Source organism: Oncorhynchus mykiss, chromosome 16 (genome assembly GCF_013265735.2).
Source record: "Oncorhynchus mykiss isolate Arlee chromosome 16, USDA_OmykA_1.1, whole genome shotgun sequence".
Classification (NCBI taxonomy): domain Eukaryota; kingdom Metazoa; phylum Chordata; class Actinopteri; order Salmoniformes; family Salmonidae; genus Oncorhynchus; species Oncorhynchus mykiss.
In genome coordinates this window covers 67,252,530-67,276,096 of record NC_048580.1, presented here as the reverse complement: position 1 = coordinate 67,276,096, position 23,567 = coordinate 67,252,530, and the positions used below count along the sequence as shown (strand labels likewise).

At 41.5% G+C, this 23,567-nt stretch overlaps 1 protein-coding gene across 1 annotated transcript; it reads right to left on the bottom strand.

The window, feature by feature from the left end:
- Nucleotides 1-355: 355 nt before the first annotated feature.
- LOC110492590 (scavenger receptor cysteine-rich type 1 protein M130) lies at nucleotides 356-16,048 on the bottom strand. Its single transcript, XM_036947600.1, has 18 exons — nucleotides 15,959-16,048; nucleotides 12,717-13,028; nucleotides 12,179-12,298; nucleotides 11,390-11,596; nucleotides 9,835-10,050; nucleotides 9,240-9,554; nucleotides 8,485-8,790; nucleotides 7,996-8,289; nucleotides 7,118-7,444; nucleotides 6,684-6,998; nucleotides 5,945-6,244; nucleotides 4,968-5,243; nucleotides 4,526-4,831; nucleotides 4,098-4,232; nucleotides 3,360-3,473; nucleotides 1,472-1,636; nucleotides 999-1,222; nucleotides 356-750 (listed from the first exon to the last, which is right to left on the bottom strand). The coding sequence occupies exons 1-17, from the start codon at nucleotides 16,014-16,016 to the stop codon at nucleotides 1,047-1,049; spliced, it is 3,942 nt and encodes a 1,313-aa protein (XP_036803495.1). The 5' UTR covers nucleotides 16,017-16,048; the 3' UTR covers nucleotides 356-750; nucleotides 999-1,046.
- Between the last annotated feature and the right edge of the window lie 7,519 nt (nucleotides 16,049-23,567).

Sequence of the window (23,567 nt, the reverse complement as noted above, 5' to 3'; positions counted from 1 at the left end):
AATGTCTTAATTTTTAAAGTTTAAGTCGACTGATTTGAACTTTACACTGGATATTCATTTTTTTCCACCTATTGATGCAATTCTTAAATTCCAGTCACCAAAACCCAAACATGATTTCATAGATAAAACAAAACACTAAACAGACATGTTTTAAACAAAAGACAGACAAGCTCTTAGCTACTACAATCATACATTAAAATCCTTAACATTAAACAACTTCTAAAGGAAGAAAAATATTATTATTGATGTAAGATCATAAAAATTAAGTTGAAGATCAGAATAAAAACAACATCTTTTTTTTCTGCACAATGCTACTGCAATTTAAAATACAAAATGTTTAAAATGTTACGTTTATAAATGGTAAAAGTAGTAATTTTTTTTTAAGTACAATAAAAAAGATTGAAAAACCGCTGTTGGCTATGAGCTTTGATGCGTTCACTAAAAGCAGTTCATTTGGCAGGTCTTCATGGAAGGAAACATTTCAAGATCCTGTTTCATGAATACATGTGTTGTGGTGAGACAGACACTATTGATTCCGTGTCAATCAGTTCTGTTTTACAGGCCATGGCACAACAAACTAATCAAAACAGATTTTTTTTTTTAAGCAATATCAAATGTTAGACAAAAAAAAAAAGTCAAGAAATTTGAATAATTGTATCTTTAAATATAAAAAAGAAATACCAATATTATATGAAGGAATGTGAGTTTTTTTTTTAACGCAGGCAGCTTTTCCCCTCCAACTTTGGGATCCTGTAGACCAATGAGACAATCCAAATGAGAGACACACTGGGTTATTTAATACCCTCCAGATGACATTTGATGTGGTAATGTGTGTTTTTTCTATTTTGTCAAATTCAATCAACCAAACAGTAATAATTTTACATGACATGATTAAAATGAATACATAAAGTAGAAACAATTATATATATATATATATATATATCATTCAATGATGCATAGTGTTAATATAAACCCTATCAGCAAAACACCATAATCACCTCTCATGGTTCTGTTAGACAACAGATCACGTCAAGCCTCCACGTTGCTCACTTCTGACCATCAGGCTCCAGGTAATCCTCGTCATCATGGATCGCCAGGCATTTGGGCTTGGGTCTCTCGTGGACCTCTGCAATCTCCTCTCTGGTCTCAGCTGGCGTGATCATTGACACCACATCATCGTAGCTCTCCTGTTGATCTTCCTCCACCTCGTAGGTTGCATGTTCTGTAAAAAATGTGGTACAGAGCAACACATAAAGAATAGTATAATCTAAGCTATTTAGCAGCCACTTTGTATCCAAAGCGACTTGTAGTCATGCATGCATACATTTTTCATATGTGTGACCTCAGTGGGAAACAATCCCAAGACCCTCAGTGTTGTAAGCACCATTCTTTACCAACGGAGCCACACAGGACCAAAGACACAACACATTCATGTATGCATGTATGTAACTGAGCTGGACCTTTATATTACCGTGGGTAGCAGAAGGTCCAGCACCTGGGCCTGGGCTACTGGTTCCATCTTCTCCACTGGATGTTGGTTGAGCTGGGACATTCTCCTCCTCAGCAATGTCATCATAAGACAGGGAAGACGCAGTACTTCGCCGGCCATTCTCTTTGTCTCCGCCACTCTCTGATTCTGTAGGAACGGAGATACAGAGAGGGATGTGATGGTACAGCAACGCAGCACTTCATTTGACTAGGACAGCTACAGGGATCCATTCTCCACCCCTTATCATTACAGTAGTTATCCCTTCGGTCATATACAGTGCATTCGGAAAGTATTCAGACCCCTTGACTTTTTCCACATTTTTGTTAGATTACAGCCTTATTTTTAAAATAATTTAATTGTTTTTTTCCTCATCAATCTACACACAATACCCCACAATGACAAGGCAAAAACTGGTTTTAATTTTTTTTGCAAATGTATTACAAATAAAAAACTGAAATATCACATTGACATAAGTATTCAGACCCTTTACTCAGTACTTTGTTGAAGTACCTTTGGCAGTGATTACAGCATTGAGTCTTCTTGGGTATGACGCTACAAGCTTGGCACACCTGTATTTGGGGAGTTTCTCCCATTCTTCTCTGCAGATCCTCTCAAGTTATTTCAGGGTGGATGGGGAGAGTCGCTGCACAGCTATATGCAGGTCTCTACAGAGATGTTCAATCGGGTTAAAGTCCGGGCTCTGGCTGGCTACTCAAGGACCTTCAGAGACTTGTCCCGAATCCACTCCTACGTTGTCTTGGATGTGTGCTTAGGGTCGTTGTCCTGTTGGAAGGTGAACCTTCGCCCAAGTCTGAGGTCCTGAGTGCTCTGTAGAAGGTTTTCATCAAGGATCTCTCTGTACTTTGGTGCCAGGTTTCTACCAGACGTGACGCTTGGCATTCAGGCCAAAGAGTTCAAACTTGGGTTCATCAGACGAGATAATCTTGTTTCTCATGGTCTGAGGGTCTTTAGGTGCCTTTTGGCAAACTCCAAGCGGGCTGTCATGTGACTTTTATTGAGGAGTGGCTTCCCTCTGGCCACTCTACCAAAGAGGCCTGATTGGCAGAGTGCTGCAGAGATGGTTGTCCTTCTGGAAGGTTCTCTCATCTCCACAGAGGAACTATAGAGCTCTGTCAGAGTCACCATCAGGTTCTTGTTCAATTCCCTGACCAAGGCCCTTCTCCCCCGATTACTCAGTTTGGCCGGACGGCCAGCTCTAGGAAGAGTCTTGGCGGTTCTAAACGTATTCCATTTAAGAATAATGAAGGCCACAGTGTTCTTGGGGACCTTCAATGCTGCAGAAATGTTTTGGTACCCTTCCCCAGATCTGTGCCTCAACACAATCCTGTCTCAGAGCTCTACAGACAATTCCATCGACCTCATGGTTTGGTTTTTGCTCTGACATGCACTGTCAACTGTGTGGGCCCTTATATATACGGGTGTGTGTCTTTCCAAATCATGTCCAATCAATTGGATTTACCACAGGTTGTAGAAACACCTCAAGGATGATCAATGGAAACAGGATGCACCTGAGCTCCATTTCGTGTCTCATAGCAAAGGGTCTGAATACTTATGGAAATAACGGTATTTCTGTTTTTTTAAGTTGAATAATTTTGCAAACATTTCTAAAAACCTGTTTTCGCTTTGTCATTATGTGTTATTGTGTGTAGATGAGGATTTGAGGATTTTTTTTAGAATAAGGCTGTAACGTAACAAAATGTGAAGAAGTTGAGAAGTCTAAATACTTTCCGAAGGCACTGTATATCTGTCAATCGACAAGGTTCTCTCTCTGCTACACTAAGCACTGAATTTATATACTATATAATGTTTTGTTGATATTATATATATATATATATATATATGGACTCACCGTTGCTTTTCAAATCTCTCATTTCCATTGGTCCAAATAGTTCACTTCCGTTGGTTTCCACGTCCTCATAGTCTCCACTCTCAAAAGCAGACACTTTTCTCGTTGAGAATCTCGCTGGATCCAGAATATTACACTAATTAAAACATTTTCAGTCTCTCCAAAGCATACATATTAAGAACATATATTTAAATGCATTCAAGTTGTTGTTTTCACATATTCCATAACATTTGATTCAATGTGTTGTTGTTTCTAGTTTAGACCATGTTGTCAAAGTGCTCACTGAATGCCCTCTAGTGGTGGCTCAATTGTACAAATGCATTTGAAATGTGTTTAGGACATAGAGATAGATAGAGGACTCATCAAGAATATAACCTATTTTAGCATGGACATTGCCGTTGAGGGCTTCCACCATTTTAAAGTAGTCAACTGGGTGGGGATTCCTATAAATTGGGAGCAATCAGCCAATGAAGAAGAAGACAATTGAATACTTTAAAATTGAGATAGCCTCAATGGCGCTGCCCATGCCGCCACAGACGCTATAATGGCAAAGATACAACGATGAGTCTTATATCTATGGTTAGGATCTATACCACTTTGGGATAATTTCCTAATTGTGACAGAACTACACAGATACACAAATTATTACAAAGGTGTCCTTCAATTTGGCCATTTTACTGTAAGTGGCTTTAGTTGGTAAATCGCTACAGTATTATTATCAGCCGTTGAAATTGCACTTACACTTGAACCTGGTTACAAATCGTCTTCGCATGAAGAGACAGAGGGCAACGACCATGACCAGAGACAACAGTCCGAGGGAAAGACCAACATACAAGTTGATGGGGATCGGGGGAATGGGCACTTTGATTGGATAACCTGAAATCATATTACGTGATTGGGGAGAAATATTATAATTTAAGACATAGACTGTACACATTTTGTCCATCGAAGATTTTAGAGAAAGAGTGTTTTGAGTTTTACTAAGATGGCAAAAGCAATTCTGAAAAATGAGAGAAATATTTTGCCATTCTATAGCTAGATAGAGCCCCACAGTCAGCAATATATCTGAAAACAAGGTTACCTCCTACATCGCGCTATAGCTACTTACAACCTGAAACATTGGAAATTAGCACTTTGAACAACTAATGGCGGTGTGGTCATTGCAGTACCTTCACAGTAGATTACACCAGGTGTTTTACATTCATTCTTCTTGATGACGCAGTGCTGTAAATTGCGATTCTCATTGGAACATTTGAGAGATGTCTCTGGTATTATTTTTCCTTCTTTTTCCTCTTCTGACTGTTCAATCTGATCCCGTCGGAGAAGTTGAGGAGTGCCACATCCTACTAGCTCTTTGCAAAGTAATCGACCTTCTTGTGAGAACATATTCTGTAGACATACCGACTCCCAGGTGCCTCGATAAAATACCTTAATGTTCCCTCCACATTTCTGAGTTGAATTGAATTTCACACCACCTGTAAAAAAAATGATAAAGCTACACAATTTACTGCACTGCTAACCTCTGTTATGGAAACATCACTACTGCATTAACGACACCATTAGTTATCGCTTGTCATCTACACGTCTTCAAAGTTAATATTGAACTCTTACCTGCACAGGACACAGAAACCAATCCTCTACCACACCTTCCTCTTGTTGTTTTGCACTGTCCGAGATAGGACTCCGAGCCAATGCAGCTGACGAAATGTGCATCACTTCGACTTCCTTTGTCGATTTCTTCGAATGAGATGCTGTTGCTACACTGCTGCTCTTGACATACTATTTTGGAGTGACTCTCACTCCAGTTATCATAACACACTGGCAAGTTATTTAACATCACCTTCCCAGAGCAGTTACCTGTTTCTCCCAGGCTTGCTGTGAGATGATCTATGGGGAAACATAGGTGTAAGAACATATAGGCGCCTCAGTCCTTCAGCAGTAACATCACTAATCTTGGCAACTTAAATACCACAACATTTATATGGTATTATAAACTGGGTGGTTCAAGCCCTGAATGCTGATTGGCTGACAGCCGTGGTATATCAGACCATACTATGACAAAATATGTATTTTTGCTGCTCTAATTAAGTTGGTAACCAGTTTATAATAGCAATAAGGCACCTCAGGGGTTTGTGTTATATGGCCAGTATACCACGGCTAAGGGTTTTGTACAGGCACTCCTCGATGCGTCGTGCCTAAGAACAGCCCTAAGCTGTGGTATATTGGCCATATACCGCACCCCCTTCGGGCCTTATTGCTTAAATATACAGTACATTCAGGAATATATTAGGTACGTCCCAATAATATCTCCCTACTTCATGTTGGAAGTTTCATTATTTTCCTTTCAAATCAGTGAAGGGGAGTGAACAAGTGCACACTTTGGAATGAAGGGGAGATATTTGGGACATCGCCCCTGTGTTCATAGATATAGGATGTCACGTGGGGCCTAAGGCTCATTGTGTATATGTTTCTACAGTGACTAATGTTGTCATTTTGGAATAAAGATATGCAGAGGCAAAAATCACACCATTATCAGTGAGAGTATTTAGAATTGTTTGTCTTGTACAATTATTTGATCAGTATCTTACCTTGGCACTGTAAGTAGATCGACTGGTTTAGAGAGGGCCTGTCGTTTAGTTCACAGTCCCAGATGCTGTTTGTCTCCCCTTTACAGCTGTACTTCTTCCCCCACAAGAGATCATGATAATCTGCCTTTTCCTTAGCAGTATGTTTTATGTAGGCTCCACAGCCCAAGTCTTTGCACAAAACCTTGCTCTCTGTCTCAGTCCAACCATCGCTGCTGACAGCCCGACTATCTGCTTCACTGTACACAAACACGTACCCTTCACAAGTCCCGTTCCCTAGCTTCAACATCATTCTCCTCCATTCTGTGAAATAACACAAGGCACAGTGAAGGTTGGGCCAAGTTAAACACAGCAAAGCATGTGCAGCAGGTAGCCTAGAAGTTAAGAGCATTGGGCCAGTAACCGAAAGGTTGCTGGTTCAAATCCTAGAGCTGACTAGTTGAAAAATCTGTGGATTTGCCCTTGAGCAAGATACTTGATCCAAATTGCTCTGCATAAGTGTATCTGCTAAATGACTAAACCGCAAAGATAAGTGAGGAAACCCTCAGGCAAATACAGTTTTAAGAATGCAAGGGCCCCAAACTATACTTTTTACAAAAGACAAACTAGTTATTGTGTACATAATGACTTTCATATGGAGATTGTAAATAGTAAAAAAAAGTATAGCTATTATTGTAAACTTTCTACAATATATTCTCTTATTTTGACTCCGGTGTTGAAAACATAGAAACAAACAAAATACCAGAGCATTGGAGACCACCGAGGGCACATTGTTGGTTGTTGGTCTTAGTAACTGTAACTGTGCACTCTGCCGAAGACTTGCTGTTTGCACTACAGGTGAGGCCTGACACAACAGCCCCACTGTTTGCAGATGAAGGGCCAAAGAATGAGAGAGGTTTGACACCATGTCCACAACCCTGCTCTCGGCAGATAGTGTTTTGGACATCTTTGTTGTTTAGGGCAGTCTTACAGACAGGGCTCCAATTTCCTTGGTAGAACACCTGTACGTTACCCGAGCATCTCTCTCTATGCTCCATTAGCCTGGCCTTGACACTTCCTGCATTGGAATAATGACATCACATTTTTAAAAACAATCATGCATTAGCAAAATACTGTGAGAATAAAATGACAAAAATATGGATTTAATGGAAAACAGGGACTGTTACATGATATTACCTGAGCAAACAACATAGGCTGGCTTGTCCTTACAGTAAGACTGGTCAACGTTTTTGACCATGTTGCACTGACTGATGTTAGTTGTCTGCTGGGTTCTGTGCACACTGCTGATGGTGATTTTGTCTAAAGCTGATTGTGATTTTCTCAGGAAGGACAGAGGATAGATGGCTGATCCACAATCCAAGTCTTTACACAACATGTCGGACTTCTTATCCGTCCAGGCATCCTCACAAACACCTCCACACGCTCCGTTGAGGCACACCTCCACCTTTCCCCAGCATTCTCCCTTGTCTTTAGTGTCAACTTTCAGGCGTACTGTTTTACTACCTTTCAGGGCAAAGCCCGAGATAAGGAGGAACACCATGAAGACCTACTGTTAGTATTATTATCAAATTATTACCATCACCTTTTATCATCATATGCAGTTATTCTCCTTCGAAAAATAAAAGAATCAACCATTATAAATAAAGAGAGAGAGAGAGAGAGGAATGGGATGGAATGGGATGGAATGGAATGGAATGGGATGGAATGGAATGGAATGGAATGGGATGGAATGGGATGGAATGGGATGGAATGGAATGGGATGGAATGGGATGGAATGGAATGGGATGGAATGGGATGAAATGGAATGGGATGGGATGGAATGGAATGGAATGGGATGGAATGGGATGGGATGGAATGGGATGGGATGGAATGGGATGGAATGGAATGGAATGGAATGGAATGGGATGGAATGGGATGGAATGGAATGGGATGGAATGGGATGGAATGGGATGGAATGGAATGGGATGGAATGGAATGGGATGGGATGGAATGGAATGGGATGGAATGGGATGGAATGGGATGTCAAATGTTTTTGTCAATAGAATGCTGTGTACCTGAGCAGACGACAGAGACTATACTGTGGTTTGACAGATGCTCACTCCGCTCGCAGTCAAAAAGGGATTTTTTCCTTTCCAGGCAGCTGTAAGAGTATTTCCACAAATCAGTGGTTCCACTAGTGGATTCAAAGGTAAATGAGGTAGCATCCCCACAGTCCATCTGTTGACACACCACCATGGCAGTTTGACGATCAAAAGTGGCGTTAGACCCAGACAGCCAGTAAGTCTTCCCAGCTTGCTCTATGCCCACCTTGCCAGAGCAGCCCCCCATCAGAAACACCACCGCATGCTCTAAACAATCAGAAGAGAGGCAGGCGAAAAGTTCCACCAATCAGTAAAACACATGTAATCCTAAACAAACCATATTCAACTGCAGCATCAAAGCAGAAAATAGTTATATTTGGGTAAAAGTGTACCTATGATTAAAACAAACTTGCCATAATAAACTGTAAAGTTTAATATGCACAAAAAAGGAAAAAAACATACCTTGGCAGATTAACATCTTGTTTGTATCCTGTTGTTGTGGCTGTTTCTTGGTTGACTTGATACAGTTAGAGATAGATTTAGAGTTACTAGTACAGATCACCTCATTGTTCAATACTTGACTTGTTCCTTGAATGAAGGAATCAGTATTAGCCAAAGCATCACCACAAATCATTTGATTGCAAATCACTTTGGAGTTTTCCTCCTTCCAGTTGCTTTCACGGACGCTCTTCCACACCCCTTCATGCTGAATCTCTACTCTTCCAGCACACCTCCCAGGGCCATCTGACAAACGCACTTTCACACTACCTGGAGAACAATGTCAGGGGAAAAGAGTGTGAAAAACGGTTGATATTATTCCAAGTATTAATAAACCTACAATTTAGCACATTACAAAATGCGAAAATTAGAAACCAATGAGAAAGAAGATAAAGGTGGCACACTGCTCTTGCTAGTATCACTGCTCCTAGAGGGCCTTGAGGCCGATACGTTAAGCTGAATAAAGAGCAGTGTGCGTCCTTCTTCTTTCCTCATCTTATTCGGCTGTTACCATGCACCTGCTACTAAGATAGCTCAGATGTGCAATTGCCTTTTGAAGATTAGAAACCAAAATTCTCCTTCTTTAGATATAGCATTTGAAATGAACAAAATAGTGGTAATAGTTTTCCACATATTTTTCATGTTGTTGTAATTCTATAAACAATGCTGAAAACAATCCTACTGCTCTCACGTTTTCTGTGTTGTGTAATGCATAGTACCTGAGCAGATCACACTGGCTTTCCTGCATGAGGTTGGGTTCTTATAGTGCATGGCCAGACAGTGCCACAGTGAAGCCTCAGAGTCTTTGCAATCTACTAGGTCATGCTTTCCATCTTTCTGGACTTTACTCCCAGAGCCGACTAACACAACCTCTCCACAACCCAACTCTCGGCACACGACTCGTCCATCCTTCTCATCCCAGTTAGTAGAACACACAGCCTCCAGGGTGCCAGAGTGGTTGAAGTGTACTGACCCAAAACAATGATTGACATTCTGGCTTTGGTCATCTTTCAACAGGGATATGTTGACTTTGTCTGAAACACATCGAACAATAATTCTCAAAAACTTCTAGAAAGATATTACTTTCTTTTCCCCCCCATGCACAACAAACAGAAACATGCAGCATTTGGACATCAAATAAATGAAATACATACACTAAATAAGTTTTATTCTGATAGCCTTTTCCCTTTTTAAGATGGCCTTTTTAAAGCTTTGCTCGGGATTCCAAACTCTAGAACATTTGTGATTTTTGCCTCCAGAACACTGTAGCGCTGTCTCAAAGAATGAACATTTGACCCCTTTAGAGAGCTTTACCTGTACAATCCAGGGAGATGTTTTTGGAACTGTCACAGACCATGTTTTCCTGACGGTGACTTTTGCCACACCGCATGTGTGAGCACAGATCATCACTTGATTTGTTCAGCTTGTATTGGCTTTGGCATACAGGTTTCCAAACACCGTCATCCTCTTCCACTTCCAACTGTCCAGAACAGACATTGCTTCCACCTTGTAAACGAAAGTTGTGATGATCTGTTGGACATAAATCATACATTTTTTTTTTTGTAATTACACTTAGAAAGGTAACAGTAAACGTTCCACTTTTATAAAATTAGTTGACATAGACAGTATATGTTGTTAAATTTGTCTTATCAGAAGGTGATCATAGTGCACAGGCAGATATCAGAACTTTGATACATTGACATTTGAGTCATTCAGCAGATGCTCTTATCCAGAGTGACTTACAATCAGTTAGTGCATTCATCGTCAGATATCTAGGTGGGACAACCACATATCACAGTCACAGTATAATAATATTTTGAAGATGATTGCACAATGCGGCGGACGAGAGGACTGGGATTAACGATCAATAGGAGTTGGTTTTCAGTTCAACATCTGTTTAGAATCTGTGTGCTGTCAGTCCTGAGAGCCACGTGTGCTACATTCTGTACATTGAGTCTGTACATTGAGTCTGGGGCAGGATACTTGGTATTTGGCCATTGGCCAATTGTCCTGCAAGGACATCTCATTGGTCAACCCCAGTCTAGGGTGGAGGGTTATAAATGGCATCCTGTTCCTTTGTTGGGTGGAGAAAATCTGAGGACAGGGGAGACTGAACATCTACCTCCCAGCATAACATCTTGATTTGTCCTTCTCAAATAAACCTATTTTTCTCCCCCTCATTTGTTTTGGAGTTTGTGTTATTGAAGAATAAATTGCCAACAACAGTAAGTACACTTTTCCTCAATAAAGTAGTTATCAGAGTCAAAGCTAGAAATTAGGGGGGTGGAGGGGAATCAAGTGCAAGTGTTGGTTCAGGACACCAGAGGTGGCAAAACGAAGTGCTAGGGTTGGGGTGTAAGATTGGAGCATAGCCTAAAGGTAGGGGGCAGTTCCCCTTGCTGCTCTGTAGGCAAGCACCATGGTCTTGTAGTTGATGTGAGCTTCGACTGGACGTTAGCCACCTGGCTACAATTCGTAACATATCATGCGTTTGAAAAATGCGTACCATATAATACAAATTGTAATTCGTAACATATCATACGAACATACCGTACGAAACGTAAGATATCAGACTAAACGGAGTGTCACGGATTTTACGTACAGAATAATACGAAATGCTGTGAGACCAGGTTGTTCCACTAAGACCTCCACTAACTTTAACTACTCAGTGGGCATAGAACTGCAAAAACTTATGAATGTAACCCCAAAAGTAAATGGTGAAATCTGCAAACAGTTAGACACTAAAGAACCTTGATGCATCACACATACAGTGTAAGAATTATATGAAACAATTGAGATTAGAAGATAGTGGTTGTAAGATCAATGACTGTTAGCAGTGAATGTGGTGAGGTGAATATGAAATACTTGCCTGAGCAAATCACGGAGACAGGTTCTGTACATACCACTTTAGGATTGGTTATACATTGCCAGATATGTTTCTGATGCTCTGTGTTGCTGCAATGTGTAGGTTTGAGGACCACATGATTCTCAATTTGTGAGAACATTCCGGCTGATGGGAGACCTTTAGATTGGCCACATTTGAGATGTTCACACACAATATCAGCCTGCTTTTTATCTGAGCCAGAGGTAAAGAACAGACATGTGTTACGACCCAAGGGTGAAATTGTGCTGTAGATATTGGGGAAGATGAACAGTAGATGAGGGTCCTGGGTATCTCCCCGGAATTGGTTTAGACAATTTAAAACACATTTTCTGCAATTATGCAAATGCACCTAACTCCCCAAAAATAAAATACAATTTTGCCTATTGTTTTCACTGCTCACACAGTCTAGCCATACTTCTTGAAATACATTTTTATAAATGAAACATCCTGGATAATTGACACATTTGTAGTTTTGCTATTCACTACCTAAAACAAAATGTGGATAGTGATTGCTTGCACAACCTAATTAAGCATATAAAGTAAGTTCTAATGAAAGTTAATTGTTATCAAATGATATAAAGTATAATTAGATTGTATATTAACAAAAAATTGTCATGGGTCCCAAATTTTAAAGTAATTTATAATAACACAAAATCAAATCAGCCTAAAAACGATGAATGAATATTTCACCCATGCGAATGGTAAAACTAAAACTAAAAAGTATAGTATGTATTGCTACCATCAGAAATGAAGTTAACAAGACGTAGTTCTTACCCCATTTCGGATTACAAAAGTAGCCCGTTTCTTTGACCTTCCCCATTAAAATTTTTTTGTACCTGAGAGTTCCAGCACATCTAAACCCAGGCAAATTCTCAAGCTCAAGCTGAATCTTATCTGGTGATAAAAAAATGACTTGTGAGGCTCAAAATGTAATTCAAATGCATCATTTTGTGTTTAACTTATGGAATTAAATAATGCAAATACAACACAAAATAAAATCAATATTTTCAATATTCGAGTTGACAATCAGATGATGTAAAAAGTCATTTTGCTAAATATCAAAGTTAGTAGCACAACTTTTTTAATATCTGTATTTGGTATACCATATAGGCATCGGCCTTGTGACACAGAAAATATTGAGGTGTCAGTATTAGCCAACAATTAACATAAGTAAATTACCAACCAGCCGAAGAACAACAAAATAGGTGGGGGAAATGGGAAGAAAGAATGTCTGTCAATGTAGTAAAATATCCAACCTGATAGAGTTACCAATACACAACAGAATATGTAAATAACTTAAACGAACACTTACCCGAACATGTGATTTTTTTGACTGTATCCTTGGTATTAGAACTTCTGTTCCACCCTGGAAACATGCAGTCCCATAGATACTCCTCGTTTCCATTGCATTCCACCTCGTTCATCCATGTGGTAGACCTAACCTTCTTCAGCAGAATGTCTTTAGAGCTTATGGATGTCCCACAGCCGATGCTCTTGCAGATGACCTTCTCATTATTCAGCTGCCATTTCTGGTCACCAACAATACCCCATTTCCCATCATGGAAGACTTCAACATAGCCCTCACATGGACCATCCCCACCCTGCAGGATCAACCTGTCTTCCACTGCACAGTAAAATAGATATTATACTAACAACCAGACCTATGGTTTCAATACATGTGTAGATGATATTTTATTTAAATACTCATTTTCTGTGTATTTGAGTATGTTTTAATAATGAGGCCCAAATCAACTACTTCTATTGGAAGTATTTGAAGATATTTTGCAATAATATTTGAAAGTGTTTTCAAATACTTCTTTCAAATACTATTTTCAAAAACCTAGGTTAAATGGTTAGGAATGTATTTGAGTCAGTGTCTTTGTATGCCAATGTTTTCCAAGTCTATTTCCAAAGTTAATTCCAATATTCAACTACTTGTCTCTTAGAATAAATATCTGAATACTTACTTTGAAATGTATTTTAAAGTAATTTAGATATTTGAACCCAGGTCTGCTATTAGGTTACTGTAAATGGGAAATCTTAATTTACTAGCTATTTAACCAAAAAATGTTAGCCCCAATTTCTGAATGTGGTAGAAATATGGTACAATGTTCATAATCTGATATGATAGAGGAATATACTCTGTTTGGCTCTGCAGTAGGTATTTGGTATTATTATTCTTCAAAAGACAAAATTGCTTGTTTGATTGCTTGTTAAAAGCATCCAGAACAGGTTAAGATTAGACAACAACAAAAAAATAAGCTTTTAAACCAAAATCCAGGACAATAATTGTATAATTATTAATAACATACATTTAAAAATCATACAAAATAATTGATTTACTAATTTAGAACAAGGCCTAATGCAGACACATCTGTATGATCTATAATTAACAAATACATTGTAGGCCTATGAAGGGATATTGTATGTATTGTTGGACAATTTACTTCCAGTGTTAACATCTTATAGAAATAATTCAGCTATGGCTAAATATATTGTCACCCTTGCACTTTTCTTAAATAATTAAATGTATTTTTCTAAAATAAGTTGACATTGTGTCAAGAACAGCAACGCTGCTGGGTTTTTCCCTCCGTGTGTGTCAAGAATGTCCCACCACCCACACAACATCCAGCCAACTTGATACAACTGTGGAAAGCAATGGAGTCAACGTGGGCCAGCATCCCTGTGGAACGCTTTTGACACCTTGTAGAGCCCTATGCCCCGACGAATTGCGGCTGTTCTGAGGGCAAAAAGGGGTGCAACTCAAAATTAGGAAGGTGTTCCTAATATTTTGTACACTCACTGTATGTAGAACCTAGTGTTGTGCTGGAGATATTGAAAATGAGGTTGAAAAGCGGTGAAAATGACCCTAGAGAGATATTACCACCTAAGGCTGCAAATAGGCTATTGAGGAGTCTTATTATGTTTAACCAATAATAATGCACTAAATCACAGACTAGGCACATCATGAAACACATTGAGGTGAAACATTTCAGACAGTAGCCTAGTCGCAAAATATAACTCAATTGATTGAACATTACATGCATTTCAATATGATTGAACTAGCCTATATAGGCCCATATAGCCTACGTATCTTTTCATGCCGTCATCTCAATTTTTCATTTGAAACATAATTTTATTCTTCACTTATTTGTAACAATTGCAAATACTTTGTCAACTTTGTAATTGTAGTCAACTTTGTAATTGTAGTCAACTTTGTAATTGTAGTCAACTTTGTTCTGAAATGATCGGCAGTCACAGTCACACAGACAGCATAAACATCTGGATTCTATGTTTAGCGGAGGTCTTCTGTAAATAAAGTGATGCAGAAGGGCAAAAAAAGCATCTAACGATGCCCCCTGGCCACCTCTACGAATGGTCTGGAGCACTAGTAGATGTGTAAAGGTTTTTAAGAACCATGTTACTACCGAAGGCTTTGGGAAACACCTCGGCTACTAAAAAATATATCGTAAGAAGATTCTAACGATGATCTTATTAACTCTATGAATGCTCTGGGAAACGAGGCCCTGAACTTAACACATTGGCCACTCCAGAACAGTCCAGCGTTTCTTCTTGAACCGTTTCTACTTGAACCCTTCCTGGGTGCGTTTTGATGTGTGTTTGGTGTCATTGTCCTGCTGGAAGACCCACAGCCTTGTATGGAGACCCAGTTTTTGGACACTGTGATGAACATTTGATTTCAAAACATTGTGAATTCAGTTGGGGTTTCTTGTGTCTCTTTCAGAATTGGGGTATTTCTATGTAAACCAACTTAATGGAGCATTCCAAGAAAATAACACCCTCCCTACAATCAAACATGGAGGAGGTTTGATAATGCTGTGTGGTTGCTTTGCTGCTTCTGGTACCGGGGGCAAGGCATCATGAAATCAGCAGATTATCAAGGTGTTTTGGAGTCCAATGTTTAACACAGTGTCCAAAAACTGGGTCTCCGTCAAAGGTTGTGGGTCTTCCAGCAGGACAATGACCCCAAGCACACATCATAAAGCACCCAAGAACGGTTAAAAAAATAAAACGCTGTTCTAGACTGGCCAACATTGAGTCCAGATCTGAATCCCTGTTCTGAAAAGAGCAGTTGGTGGAATGCACCCCTCAAATATTGCAGAATTGGAGCAGTTTGCAGCTGAAGAGTGGGCCAAAGTTCCAGCAGATCGGTGCAGCAAGTTCATTGATGGCTACAAGTAGTGTTTGTCAGTAGTTATCATGGCCATACAACCAAGTATTATTTTTCTCAATTAATAAAAAATAAAAAAATTAGTTTAAAAAAAACTAAAATTGTTCTGCAATGTTGAACATTCAGCAACAATGTGTGGAGACCAAACATTTTTTTCAATTTCAACTGAATTTAGAGGAAATAGGAAATTGTTTAAGAAAGGTGCAAGGGTACCAATATATTTGTCCGGAACTGTAAATGCATGGAGGGAAATTGTTTCAGTTATATTATCTATAACGCACTCCAAGAAGGCTACATATCCCTTAAATAAAGTACATTTTCTATCCTATTGACTTCCATTATTAATCAAAGTTTCTACTTGCCTTCAGTGGAGGACAGGTGTGGGGATGATGCATACCAGAGCAGTAGGAAGAACCACATAGTCACAACAGAACAGAAAAAATGAGGCAGAGAAAACTACCTTGGTTTATAAGGAAGGGTTGCATTTCCTTAAACTATAAATACAGGTCATCTTTGTCACCACACCTAGAAAACGCCATACAATGCAGCTCCAATAATCCCACTATTTATTACATTACTGTATTGTGAGTTCAAGAAATTACACACTTTGATACAGCTATATTATATTTTACAGAATAATTTTTAATTGTCAAATAAAGTTACATTTTACTGTAGGTGTCCATTGTAAATGAAGAGGCCTTGCATATTGACAAAAAGTAGTCATCCACACTTAGATAAACCATAGTTTTCTTGTGGTCATATGAATCAGTATTTCATGATAGTAAGATGTAGTTTAGTAGGGTTGATGTATTTACAGTAAAGGAACATGCATTAGTGCTTACAACTGTAAAAATAACTACAAGAGTAGAGGTTATTATCAAGTTTCATATGTCTTAAGAAATAAAAAGACGTGAAAACCCGACATGAACACCAAATGCAACTAATATTAGCCTAAATTACGGTAAACACACACTTCTTGTAACCAATAGAGCGGCAGGAAGCCTGACGGTTAGAGAATTGGGCCAGTAACTGACATTTGCTGCGTTTGAGTACCCGAGCCGACAAAAGTGTAAAAACTGTTTAATGTGCCTTTGAGCCAGAAACGTAACCATCATTTTCTCCAGGGGCGCTGTACTACTACGGCTGAACCTGTAAAACAACACATTTCACTGCACCTATTTGGTGTATGTGACAATAAAACATTATTATTATTTTTTTTTTTTTTACATGTAAGGTATCATATGCCATATTTCAACATAAATGAGTTTAACTTGAACAACTATGTTTTTCATGAGCAAAACAAAATCATCTGAGACCCTCAGCTAGATGTCATCATGTTAGGCTGTGGCTGTGGCTGAGATAAGAGAAATGCCAGCTAAATGGAAAGGTTGAGTGATCTGTGGTTTTGTGGTCTGTCTGCTTACTGAGGGAGATGCAGTTATCTCCTACCATCTCAGAAGAGGAAAAGCTAGGGACACTTTTATTAAGCTCATCATCTTTAGCAGAGGCATTTTCATTCGTACACACAGTTCTTCTACATGTGCAGAAGGGGAAATTCTCCATCTCCAAAGAGGACACCTCATCAGACTATGAGTAGGCCTATCAGTCATCCAAGTGTACCTTTTTTTTGTGACAAATATTTAAACATGTTTTGTCATTTTTTTGTTGGGGGTTGGGGGTGGGCGGGGGGGTTAATGTTACAATATTTAAATGAACCTCAATCCATATTCTGTTCATATATTTTCAATTCATTATTTCCCACAGAACATAATGAATACAATACAGACTGATACCTAGTCAGTTGCAAAACTGAATGCGTCTTCTGCATTTAACCCAACCTGAATCAGAGAGGTGCGGGGAGCTGCCTTAATCGACGTCCGCTGCACCCTGGAAGCAGTTGTTGTTGGTGTTAACTGCCTTGCTCAAGGGCAGAACGGCATATTTTTCCACCTTGCCGTCTCAGGGATTCAAACCTACAACCTTCCGGTTACTGGACTAACCCTCTGAACCGCTAGGCTACCTGCTGTACATAACTAAAATGTATTGATCATTTTGATCATATTATAAAGTTGAAGTAATAACACATTTAAAAAAAGAAGGTGCCTCCACCCCCAACCTCCCATCCCATTCACCCAACCCCACCCAGCCAACACGCCACCACCACCAACCTCCCATCCCATTCACCCAACCCCACCCAGCCAACACGCCACCACCACCAACCTCCCATCCCATTCACCAAACCCCACCCAGCCAACACGCCACCACCACCAACCTCCCATCCCATTCACCAAACCCCACCCAGCCAACACGCCACCACCACCAACCTCCCATCCCATTCACCCAACCCCACCCAGCCAACACGCCACCACCACCAACCTCCCATCCCATTCACCCAACCCCACCCAGCCAACACGCCACCACCACCAACCTCCCATCCCATTCACCCAACCCCACCCAGCCAACACGCCACCACCACCAACCTCCCATCCCATTCACCCAACCCCACCCAGCCAACACGCCACCACCACCAACCTCCCATCCCATTCACCAAACCCCACCCAGCCAACACGCCACCACCACCAACCTCCCATCCCATTCACCAAACCCCACCCAGCCAACACGCCACCACCACCAACCTCCCATCCCATTCACCAAACCCCACCCAGCCAACACGCCACCACCCCCAACCTCCCATCCCATTCACCAAACCCCACCCAGCCAACACGCCACCACCCCCAACCTCCCATCCCATTCACCAAACCCCACCCAGCCAACACGCCACCACCCCCAACCTCCCATCCCATTCACCAAACCCCACCCAGCCAACATGCCTCCACCCCCAACCTCCCATCCCATTCACCAAACCCCACCCAGCCAACACGCCACCACCCCCAACCTCCCACCCCATTCACCAAACCCCACCCAGCCAACACGCCACCACCCCCAACCTCCCACCCCATTCACCAAACCCCACCCAGCCAAAATGCCTCCACCACCAACCTCCCATCCCATTCACCAAACCCCACCCAGCCAACATGCCTCCACCACCAACCTCCCATCCCATTCACCAAACCCCACCCAGCCAACATGCCTCCACCACCAACCTCCCATCCCATTCACCAAACCCCACCCAGCCAACATGCCTCCACCACCAACCTCCCATCCCATTCACCAAACCCCACCCAGCCAACATGCCTCCACCACCAACCTCCCATCCCATTCACCAAACCCCACCCAGCCAACATGCCTCCACCACCAACCTCCCATCCCATTCACCAAACCCCACCCAGCCAACATGCCTCCACCACCAACCTCCCATCCCATTCACCAAACCCCACCCAGCCAACACGCCACCACCCCCAACCTCCCATCCCATTCACCAAACCCCACCCAGCCAACATGCCTCTACCACCAACCTCCCATCCCATTCACCAAACCCCACCCAGCCAACATGCCTCTACCACCAACCTCCCACCCCATTCACCAAACCCCACCCAGCCAACACGCCACCACCCCCAACCTCCCATCCCATTCACCAAACCCCACCCAGCCAAAATGCCTCCACCCCCAACCCCCCATCCCATTCACCAAACCCCACCCAGCCAAAATGCCTCCACCACCAACCTCCCATCCCATTCACCAAACCCCACCCAGCCAAAATGCCTCCACCCCCAACCCCCCATCCCATTCACACAACTCCATCCAGCCAACATGCCTCCACCCCCAACCTCCCACCCCATTCACCAAACCCCACCCAGCCAACACGCCACCACCCCCAACCTCCCATCCCATTCACCAAACCCCACCCAGCCAACATGCCTCCACCCCCAACCTTCCATCCCATTCACACAACTCCATCCAGCCAAAATGCCTCCACCCCAATCTCCCATCCCATCCCATTCACGAAACCCCACCCAGCCAACACGTCACCACCCCCAATATCCCACCCCATTCACCAAACCCCACCCAGCCAACATGCCTCCACCACCAACCTCCCATCCCATCCCATTCACCAAACCCCACCCAGCCAAAATGCCTCCACCCCCAACCCCCCATCTCATTAACACAACTGCACCCAGCCAACATGCCTCCACCCCCAACCTCCCATCCCATTCACCAAACCCCACCCAGCCAACACGCCACCACCCCCAACATCCCACCCCATTCACCAAACCCCACCCAGCCAACATGCCTCCACCACCAACCTCCCATCCCATTCACCAAACCCCACCCAGCCAAAATGCCTCCACCCCCAACCCCCCATCCCATTAACACAACTGCACCCAGCCAACATGCCTCCACCCCCAACCTCCCATCCCATTCACCGAACCCCACCCAGCCAACACGCCACCACCCCCAACCTCCCAGTCCATTCACCCAACCCCACCCAGACAACATGCCTCCACCCCCAACCTCTCATCCCATTCACCAAACCCCACCCAGCCAACACGCCACCACCCCCAACCTCCCAGTCCATTCACCCAGCCCCACCCAGCCAACACGCCACCACCCCCAACCTCCCAGTCCATTCACCCAACCCCACCCAGCCAACATGCCAACATGCCACCACCCCCAATCTCCCATCCCATTCACCCAACCCCACCCAGCCAACAATCAATCCCAGAACAACACCAAAGGACCCTGTGAAGATGCAGGAGGAAACAGGTACAAAAGTATTTATATCCACAGTAACAACATAACAACATAACCTGAAAGACCACTCAGCAAGGAAGAAGCCACTGGTCCAAAACTGCCATAAAAAAGTCAGACTACGGTTTGCAACTGCACATGGGGACAAAGATCGTACTTTTTGGAGAAATGTCCTCTGGTCTGATGAAACAAAAATGTAACATCGTTATGTTTGGAGGAAAAAAGGGGAGGCTTGCAAGCGGGGCGGCAGGGCAGCCTAGTGGTTAGAGCGTTGGACTAGTAATAGGAAGGTTGGAAGTTCAAACCCCCGAGCTGACAAGGTCGTTCTGCCCCTGAACCCACTGTTCCTAGGCCGTCATTGAAAATAAGAATTTGTTCTTAACTGACTTGCCTAGTTAAATAAAGGTAAAAAAAAATATTTAAAAAATCATCATGTTGTGGGGGTGCTTTGCTGCAGGAGGGGCTGGTGCACTTCACAACATAGATGGCCTCATGAGAAAGGAAAATGATGTGGATATATTGAAGCAACATCTCAAGACATGAGTCAGAAAGTTAAAGCTTGGTTGCAAATGGGTCTCCCAAATGGACAATGACCCCAAGCAGACTTCCAAAGTTGTGGCAAAATGGCTTAAGGACAACAAAGTCAAGGTGTTGGAGTGGCCATCACAAAGCCCTGACCTCAATCCTATAGAAAATTTGTGGGCAGAACTGAAAAAGCGTATGCAAGCAAGGAGGCCAACAAACCTGACTCAGTTACACCAGCTCTGTCAGGAGGAATGGGCCAAAGTTCACTTGTTGTGGGACCTTGTGGAAGGCTACCTGAAAGATTTGACCCAAGTTAAACAATTTAAAGGCAATGCTACCAAATACTAATTGAGTCTATGTAAACTTCTGACCCACTGGGAATGTCATGAAAGAAATAAAAGCTGAAATAAATCACATACTATTATTCTGACATTTCACATTCTTAAAATGAAGTGGTGATCCTAACTGACCTAAAACAGGGAATTTTTTACAATAATTAAATATCAGAAATTGTGAAAAACTGAGTTGAAATGTCTTTGGCTAAGGAAAACTTCCGACTTCAACTATATGTGTTGGGCTTTAGCTGAGATGATTCTTTACAGTGTCAAGTATATTTGTCCAGGGCTTAATTGTGAGGTGATTGCCATCTAAGAGCCAACATCTTTTTTTTTGTGGCAGGGCTGCCTGCCAGGGTACTTTTAAAGAAGCACTTAGTTAAGCACAGATAAAATGCACTCAAACTTCCCCCTGTTGCAATATGACTGAGGATAATCATTGTATGCATCATGTTTATGTTAATTCATTATTTGCTTTTGATGTAACTTAGTAGCCAACATATGTTAAAGAAATGCTTGGATGTCTATCATAAAACTACTGTACTTGCAATGCTTGCTTTCATTTCACGAGAAAAACACATACCACAGAGACATCTCTGCTAACAGAAACCACATCTTCCATCGTAGTGAGCCGATGCATTGACTGTTTTTTTTCACATACTGTAGGTATTACATGTCCTTACATTGAACTTGCAATTTAGATGAATTCTTAAATTATACTATTTCTCCATTCTTTCTTTGTTTGTTTTTGATTTATTTCATTGAAAAAGTTTAGGTGTAATACAAAGTATGTGGGTTTCTAAAACGGGCTATTGCATAAGACACCCCAGTAACCGTGGTGACAGTGAGGCCTAATGGTCTATTGTGATGCAATAGGAGTAAAGCCGTGAATACCATTCAGTCATTCTCTAGCTAGCTCTGGCAGCCAATGCCACAAATCATGTTAGTGATGTCATTTTAAACAGGTTTACTGGCACTTCAAAGGTCAGTGACAATGTCAGGAAGATTAAGTCAGACTGACAGAAAGAGATGGACAGCATCACCGAATACAGGTCATATTATGGTTAGATCATCCAGTGGTCTTAAACTAATCATACAGTACTTGAGATTTTAACTGCAAGGTATTTATTCTGCATTATTTATGAAAACAGACTGTTGGTAATTGTAATAAATGAAAAAAATCCCATTGGGATTATGTCATCCTTTGTCTACTCGCAGTGTTTCTTTATCCTGGTTCTGGGGACACAAAGGAGACATTTTGTTTTTTGCACAAGCACTACACACCTGATTCAAATAATCAAAGCTTGATGTTGAGTTGATCATTTGAATCAACTGTGTAGTGCTAGGACAAAAAAACAAAATGTTTGTCCCTTTAGGTCCCCAGGACCAGGATTAAGAAACACGACTCTACCGTAATTTGAGTGTAAGGTGAAAGGTGACGATTTTATATCACACACTGTAGCGCCCCCTACTGGCGACTTATCAAATGTCACCATGAAGGGCATTATAGGTAAAAAAATAAAAATATATGTAAAATATTTTTTTTTACATATCACCATCATTCAGGGGGAGAAACACTAGAACAAACAAACCAAACAAAACAAAAAATAGCAAAACCATTTTCTAAATTCATCTTGCTTTATTTGTGGAATATAGAATACACACCTCTGTGCCTCTGGTCTCTTTCAGCCATCATCCTCCAGGGCCCTCAAACTCAACTCTGGACCTCCAAGTTAGTTTCACTGCATTTGTTCATTGTTCTCCTCTAATCAGGGACTCCTTTAGAGCTGGGACACCAGCTGTGTACAGTTAATTATCAGGTAGAACAGAAATCGTCTCCAGACCTCGCAGGCTAAGAGTTCAATACCCCTGCTCTAGGGAATCAGTGTATCTCTATTGCCGGCATGAGTACTGGTGCCACTTCTGCTGAACCTACACATCTGCTCACTTGTCATTGGATCAGGTTTATGAGGAGCAGTATGGATAAGGTTCTCATGGCTACTACACAACCTCCCACTCAAACACTTATTTTATTCATACACCATCCATCCATCCATATATATATATATATATATAGCATATGACACAACTTTACCCAGCTGTTATCACTTCCATTAGTGTAAATAATGTGATTCATATAGCTATGTATGTTTGGAAATGAATGTTGGCAAATATGTGTGAGATGTCCATAACATAGCTGCAGATTGTACACCAGATAATGAGATGAGAAATCACCAAAGATTTGTGTCATCCATTGCTGCACGTTACAGGTTGGCCTACACAAAACGCTGCCATCGCTTCTTCACCTGACCTGGTATTGGCGATACTCTCTTCGTTCTCGATTCTGGAAAACAGTTGTCTTATAAATGACATTTACTGTATAAGGCAACTGTTTTCCAGATTTGAAAAGGAAGAGAGTATCGCCAATACCAGGTTAGTATTTTATTTGTATTTAACCTTT